Source organism: Echiichthys vipera, assembly GCF_963691815.1.
Source record: "Echiichthys vipera genome assembly, chromosome: 14".
Lineage (NCBI taxonomy): Eukaryota > Metazoa > Chordata > Actinopteri > Perciformes > Trachinidae > Echiichthys > Echiichthys vipera.
In genome coordinates this window covers 125,001-132,500 of record NC_139839.1, presented here as the reverse complement: position 1 = coordinate 132,500, position 7,500 = coordinate 125,001, and the positions used below count along the sequence as shown (strand labels likewise).

General features: G+C 56.3%; 1 protein-coding gene across 2 annotated transcripts in view; it reads right to left on the bottom strand.

Annotated features, from left to right (window-relative positions):
• LOC310956706 (arf-GAP with Rho-GAP domain, ANK repeat and PH domain-containing protein 1) overlaps positions 1 to 7,500 on the bottom strand; it is a 26,029-nt gene that overhangs the window by 12,829 nt on the left and 5,700 nt on the right. For both annotated transcript variants that reach the window (XR_014593494.1, XM_083927042.1), the window contains exons 9-13: positions 7,099 to 7,159; positions 6,494 to 6,614; positions 3,401 to 3,665; positions 2,695 to 2,894; positions 1,298 to 1,383 (exon numbers count right to left, since the gene is read on the bottom strand). Coding sequence is in view for 1 of the 2 variants with exons in the window: in XM_083927042.1 (XP_083783168.1) it covers positions 1,298 to 1,383; positions 2,695 to 2,894; positions 3,401 to 3,665; positions 6,494 to 6,614; positions 7,099 to 7,159 (733 nt within the window). In the remaining variant the exon portion in view is untranslated. The remainder of the gene's footprint in view (positions 1 to 1,297; positions 1,384 to 2,694; positions 2,895 to 3,400; positions 3,666 to 6,493; positions 6,615 to 7,098; positions 7,160 to 7,500) is intronic.

Below are 7,500 nucleotides of genomic sequence, written 5' to 3'. Positions count from 1 at the left end.
CCCTCACCTGTATGAGTGGTTGGGTCCCCCCTCACCTGTATGAGTGGTTGGGTCCCCCCTCACCTGTATGAGTGGTTCAGTCCCCCCTCACCTGTACGAGTGGTTCAGTCCCCCCTCACCTGTATGAGTGGTTCAGTCCCCCCTCACCTGCATGAGTGGTTCAGTCCCCCCTCACCTGTATGAGTGGTTCAGTCCCCCCTCACCTGTATGAGTGGTTCGGTCCCCCCTCACCTGTATGAATGGTTCAGTCCCCCCTCACCTGTATGAGTGGTTCAGTCCCCCTCACCTGTATGAGTGGTTCACTCCCCCCTCACCTGTATGAGTGGTTCGGTCCCCCCCTCACCTGTATGAATGGTTCAGTCCCCCCCCACCTGTATGAGTGGTTCAGCCCCCCCCTCACCTGTATGAGTGGTTCGGTCCCCCCTCACCTGTATGAGTGGTTCAGTCCCCCTCAGCTGTATGAGTGGTTCGGTCCCCCCTCACCTGTATGAGTGGTTCAGTCCCCCTCAGCTGTATGAGTGGTTCGGTCCCCCCTCACCTGTATGAGTGGTTCGGTCCCCCCTCACCTGTATGAGTGGTTCAGTCCCCCCTCACCTGTACGAGTGGTTCAGTCCCCCCTCACCTGTATGAGTGGTTCAGTCCCCCCTCACCTGTATGAGTGGTTCAGTCCCCCCTCACCTGTATGAGTGGTTCAGTCCCCCCTCACCTGTATGAGTGGTTCAGTCCCCCCTCACCTGTATGAGTGGTTCAGTCCCCCCTCACCTGTATGAGTGGTTCAGTCCCCCCTCACCTGTATGAGTGGTTGGGTCCCCCCTCACCTGTATGAGTGGTTGGGTCCCCCCTCACCTGTATGAGTGGTTCAGTCCCCCCTCACCTGTACGAGTGGTTCAGTCCCCCCTCACCTGTATGAGTGGTTCAGTCCCCCCTCACCTGCATGAGTGGTTCAGTCCCCCCTCACCTGTATGAGTGGTTCAGTCCCCCCTCACCTGTATGAGTGGTTCGGTCCCCCCTCACCTGTATGAATGGTTCAGTCCCCCCTCACCTGTATGAGTGGTTCAGCCCCCCCCTCACCTGTATGAGTGGTTCACTCCCCCCTCACCTGTATGAGTGGTTCACTCCCCCCTCACCTGTATGAGTGGTTCAGTCCCCCCTCACCTGTATGAATGGTTCAGTCCCCCCCCACCTGTATGAGTGGTTCAGCCCCCCCCTCACCTGTATGAGTGGTTCACTCCCCCCTCACCTGTATGAATGGTTCAGTCCCCCCCTCACCTGTATGAGTGGTTCGGTCCCCCCTCACCTGTATGAGTGGTTCGGTCCAGACCTTGTTGTCCATCTTCAGGCTGCGAACCTTCGAGCGGTTGCTTCCCAGAGCTCGATGATGACCTGAGAACAGAAAAGGTTAGCATTCAGATATGCTAGCACCATTAGCATTAGCGTTAGCATTAGCGTTAGCATTAGCGTTAGCATTAGCACATAAGACACCAGCTCCTCTCACGGTGCATCAGCTGCTCCTGGATCAGCTGTTCTTCTCTGAACAGACACAAAGAGTCGTGTGTCGTCTGCGTATCGACGTATTTGACGTTGTGACGACGCTGCACAGACGAGCAGCTGTGACACATGAGTCAGCTGTTACTCACTGACCAATGGTTGAGCTTTACAGGAGCAGCTCATGTCTGATTGGCTGCAGCAGGTTTGGCTCCGCCCACAGAAATAATATGTGACCCGTGCCGACAAAAACCTGCAAAAACCAGGTCCAGGAGCAGGTCCAGGACCAGGTCCAGGAGCAGGTCCAGGAGCAGGACCAGGTCCAGGAGCAGGTCCAGGACCAGGTCCAGGAGCAGGTCCAGGAGCAGGTCCAGGACCAGGTCCAGGAGCAGGACCAGGTCCAGGAGCAGGTCCAGGACCAGGTCCAGGAGCAGGACCAGGAGCAGGACCAGGAGCAGGTCCAGGACCAGGTCCAGGTGCAGGTCTCATACCAAAGTCCAGATATCAACATTAACGCTGAACTTTCAGAGTTTCGTGTGTAAATAAAGAAGAATTCTTTCCTCAAACATTAAAAATAATAATTCATAAAAGTTTTTCACGTGTTTCTGATGAAAACTGATTTTTCATAAAGACGGATTTTTAATCAGGCGTCTTCAGGACGGCCGTGACTCTGAGGACCCACTGTGCCTCATGTTCACTCCCGTGAGTTTGAATCATCTTTAGTTTAAATTATTATTATTATTATTATTATTAATATTTGTTTATTAAAGAGCTCCAGTCACAGTTTCCTCTGACTCAGCATTAAATCATATTAATGTTCATATTCATGTTTGTTTCTTTAGTTTTTGATCAAAGATGAAAAAGAGTTTCTGTGTCTGAATCTTTTTAAGGTTTTTTATATTAAAAAATCTTTCTTCTCATGCTTTTTATTCATGTTTAAAATGTTTTAAACGTGTTAAAGAATCATATAAGACTCGGACTCAAACTGAGACATGATGCTAACGTTAGCCCCATTAGCCTCGTTAACCCCGTTAGCTCATTAGCCCCGTTAGACTCATTAGCCCCGTTAGTCTCGTTAGCTCATTAGCCCCGTTAGCTCCGTTAGCCTCAGTAGCCCCGTTAGCTCGCTAGCCTCGTTAGCCCTGTTAGCCCCGTTAACCTCGTCAGCTCGTTAGCACCGTTAGCCTCGTTAGCCCCATTAGCTGGTACCTGCGCAGGCCTGGCAGACGACCAGCAGCAGGTTGACGGACGCCCACTCGGGGCTGGCGGCGCCACAGTCTCCGCACACTTTGTTGTCGGGGTTTTCCCACAGACGCAGCGCCACCTGGCTGCAGGACAGAGCGCTGCGGATGGACGCGGACAGACGGTCCAGCCAGACAGACAGGTCCCTGGACGAGTCCACAGACAGGCTGCAGACAGACAGGTGTCAGACAGACAGACAGGTGTCAGACAGACAGGTGTCAGACAGACAGACAGGTGTCAGACAGACAGACAGACAGGTCCCTGGACGAGTCCACAGACAGGCTGCAGACAGACAGGCTGCAGACAGACAGGTGTCAGACAGACAGACAGGAGGTCAGACAGACAGACAGACAGACAGGTGTCAGACAGACAGACAGACAGACAGACAGACAGGTGTCAGACAGACAGACAGACAGACAGACAGACAGGTGATCAGACAGACAGACAGACAGACAGGTGTCAGACAGACAGACAGACAGACAGGTGATCAGACAGACAGACAGACAGGCTGCAGACAGACAGACAGGTGTCAGACAGACAGGTGTCAGACAGACAGGTGTCAGACAGACAGGTGTCAGACAGACAGACAGGTGGTCAGACAGACAGACAGGTGATCAGACAGACAGACAGGTGTCAGACAGAGAGACAGACGGGTGGTCAGACAGACGGGCACCTGAAGCTCTTGAAGGGCGTGATGAGGCTGAACGAGTGCTTGCCCGTGGGCTTCACAGCAGCCAGGTTCAGGGGGACGCAGAAGGAGGCGATGCCCAGCTGGAAGCCCTCTCTGCTGGGGTACATCCAGAGGTCGTGCCCCCACACGGCTCCGTACGCTCGGCTCCGGGGCTCCTTCAGCGTCATTGGTCCGTGGAGCTCTGGGGGGGCGGGGCTAGGCTGACCCCGAGACGCCAGCAGAGACGTGACCCAACCGTCCTGGACCTCTGAGAGAGAGGGACCAGATCAGGACCAGGTCAGGGTCCAGATCAGGACCAGATCAGGACCAGATCAGGACCAGATCAGGGTCCAGATCAGGACCAGATCAGGGTCCAGATCAGGACCAGATCAGGACCAGATCAGGACCAGATCAGGGTCCAGATCAGGACCAGATCAGGGACCAGATCAGGGTCCAGATCAGGACCAGGTCAGGACCAGATCAGGACCAGATCAGGGTCCAGATCAGGACCAGATCAGGGACCAGATCAGGGTCCAGATCAGGACCAGATCAGGACCAGGTCAGGGTCCAGATCAGGACCAGGTCAGGACCAGATCAGGGACAGATCAGGACCAGATCAGGGACCAGATCAGGGACCAGATCAGGGTCCAGATCAGGACCAGATCAGGGACCAGATCAGGGTCCAGATCAGGACCAGGTCAGGACCAGGTCAGGGACCAGGTCAGGGTCCAGATCAGGACCAGGTCAGGACCAGGTCAGGATCAGATCAGGGACCAGATCAGGACCAGATCAGGGACCAGATCAGGACCAGATCAGGACCAGATCAGGGACCAGATCAGGACCAGATCAGGGTCCAGATCAGGACCAGATCAGGACCAGATCAGGACCAGATCAGGACCAGGTCAGGACCAGGTCAGGACCAGGTCAGGACCGGATCAGGACCAGGTCAGGACCAGGTCAGGGTCCAGATCAGGACCAGATCAGGACCAGATCAGGGACAGATCAGGACCAGATCAGGGACCAGATCAGGGACCAGATCAGGGTCCAGATCAGGACCAGATCAGGGACCAGATCAGGGTCCAGATCAGGACCAGGTCAGGACCAGGTCAGGGACCAGGTCAGGGTCCAGATCAGGACCAGGTCAGGACCAGGTCAGGACCAGATCAGGGACCAGATCAGGACCAGATCAGGGACCAGATCAGGACCAGATCAGGGTCCAGATCAGGACCAGATCAGGACCAGATCAGGGACCAGATCAGGGTCCAGATCAGGACCAGATCAGGACCAGATCAGGGACCAGATCAGGGTCCAGATCAGGACCAGATCAGGGTCAAGATCAGGACCAGATCAGGGTCCAGATCAGGACCAGATCAGGACCAGATCAGGACCAGATCAGGACCAGATCAGGTCCAGATCAGGGACAAGATCAGGGTCCAGATCAGGACCAGATCAGGGACCAGATCAGGGTCCAGATCAGGGTCCAGATCAGGACCAGATCAGGACCAGATCAGGGTCCAGATCAGGACCAGATCAGGACCGGATCAGGGTCCAGATCAGGACCAGATCAGGGACCAGATCAGGACCAGATCAGGGTCCAGGTCAGGACCAGATCAGGACCAGGTCAGGACCAGATCAGGGTCCAGATCAGGGTCCAGATCAGGGTCCAGATCAGGACCAGGTCAGGACCAGATCAGGACCAGGTCAGGACCAGGTCAGGACCAGATCAGGACCAGATCAGGGTCCAGATCAGGGTCCAGATCAGGACCAGATCAGGACCAGATCAGGGACCAGATCAGGGACCAGATCAGGACCAGATCAGGGTCCAGATCAGGACCAGATCAGGACCAGATCAGGGACCAGATCAGGACCAGATCAGGGTCCAGATCAGGACCAGATCAGGGACCAGATCAGGACCAGATCAGGACCAGATCAGGGTCCAGATCAGGACCAGATCAGGACCAGATCAGGGACCAGATCAGGACCAGATCAGGGTCCAGATCAGGACCAGATCAGGGACCAGATCAGGACCAGATCAGGACCAGATCAGGGTCCAGATCAGGGACCAGATCAGGGACCAGATCAGGACCAGATCAGGGTCCAGATCAGGACCAGATCAGGACCAGATCAGGACCAGATCAGGGACCAGATCAGGACCAGATCAGGACCAGATCAGGACCAGATCAGGGACCAGATCAGGGTCCAGATCAGGACCAGATCAGGGACCAGATCAGGGACCAGATCAGGACCAGATCAGGACCAGATCAGGACCAGATCAGGACCAGATCAGGGACCAGATCAGGACCAGATCAGGGTCCAGATCAGGGACCAGATCAGGACCAGATCAGGACCAGATCAGGGACCAGATCAGGACCAGATCAGGGTCCAGATCAGGGACCAGATCAGGGACCAGATCAGGGTCCAGATCAGGGACCAGATCAGGGTCCAGATCAGGGACCAGATCAGGACCAGATCAGGGACCAGATCAGGGACCAGATCAGGGTCCAGATCAGGGTCCAGATCAGGGTCCACAAGGGTTAGAGTCAAGTAGAGTCCAGCAGAGTCCAGTCGGGTCCAGTCGGGTCCAGTAGAGTCCAGTCGGGTCCAGTCGGGTCCAGTCGGGTCCAGCAGAGTCCAGTCGGGTCCAGTCGGGTCCAGCAGAGTCCAGTCGGGTCCAGCAGGGTCCAGTCGGGTCCAGTAGAGTCCAGTCGGGTCCAGTCGGGTCCAGTCGGGTCCAGCAGAGTCCAGTCGGGTCCAGCAGGGTCCAGTCGGGTCCAGTAGAGTCCAGCAGAGTCCAGTCGGGTCCAGTCGGGTCCAGTCGGGTCCAGTAGAGTCCAGTAGAGTCCAGCAGGGTCCAGTCGGGTCCAGTCGGGTCCAGTCGGGTCCAGTCGGGTCCAGTAGAGTCCAGTCGGGTCCAGTCGGGTCCAGTAGAGTCCAGCCGGGTCCAGTCGGGTCCAGTCTGGCCCAGTCGGGTCCAGCAGAGTCCAGCAGGGTCCAGCAGGGTCCAGTCGGGTCCAGTCGGGTCCAGTCGGGTCCAGCCGGGTCCAGTCAGGTCCAGCAGGGTCCAGTCGGGTCCAGTCGGGTCCAGTCGGGTCTTACCGTCGCTGTGGGCCATGAAGTCATAATGTTTCTTCCTGAAATAAACAGAAAATCTTCTCTTGTCCTGTTTCTTCACGTTGGTGATGCTGGAGACATGAAACAGGACCTCGCTGAACCGGTCCTGAGGACACAGACACGTCACTGAGAGACAGACAGGCAGAGAGACAGACAGGCAGACAGGCAGGCAGACAGACAAACAGACAGACAGGCAGGCAGACAGACAGACACACAGACAGACAGACAGACAGGCAGGCAGGCAGGCAGACAGACAGGCAGGCAGGCAGGGAGACAGACAGGCAGGCAGGCAGGGAGACAGGCAGACAGACAGACAGACAGACAGGCAGACAGACAGACAGACAGACAGACAGACAGACAGGCAGACAGACAGGCAGACAGACAGACAGACAGACAGGCAGACAGACAGACAGGCAGGCAGGCAGGGAGACAGGCAGACAGACAGACAGACAGACAGGCAGACAGACAGACAGGCAGGCAGGCAGGCAGACAGGCAGACAGGCAGACAGACAGACAGGCAGACAGGCAGACAGACAGACAGACAGGCAGACAGACAGACAGGCAGACAGACAGACAGGTAGGAGTCTTACGGTGCGTTTCTTCCACAGAGACATAATTTGTCCGTCCAACGTCGCCCATAAAACGTTGTGTCTGTCAGAGAAAGAGACACAGCGTTGGTTTAACTCTGATAACTGGAGTTCCTCAGGGTCAGGGTCAAGGTCAGGGGTCAGGGTCAGGGGTCAAGGTCAGGGGTCAGGGGTCAGGAGTCAGGGGTCAGGATCAGGGTCAGGATCAAGGTCAGGGGTTAGGGTTGGGGGTCAGGAGTCAGGGGTCAGGGGTCAGGGTCAGGGTCAATGTCAGGGTCAGAGGGTCAGGGGTCAGGGTCAGAGGGTCAGGGGTCAGGGATCAGGGTCAGAGGGTCAGGGGTCAGGGGTCAGGGATCAGGGTCAGAGGGTCAGGGTCAGGGTCAGAGGTCAGGGTCAGGGGTCAGG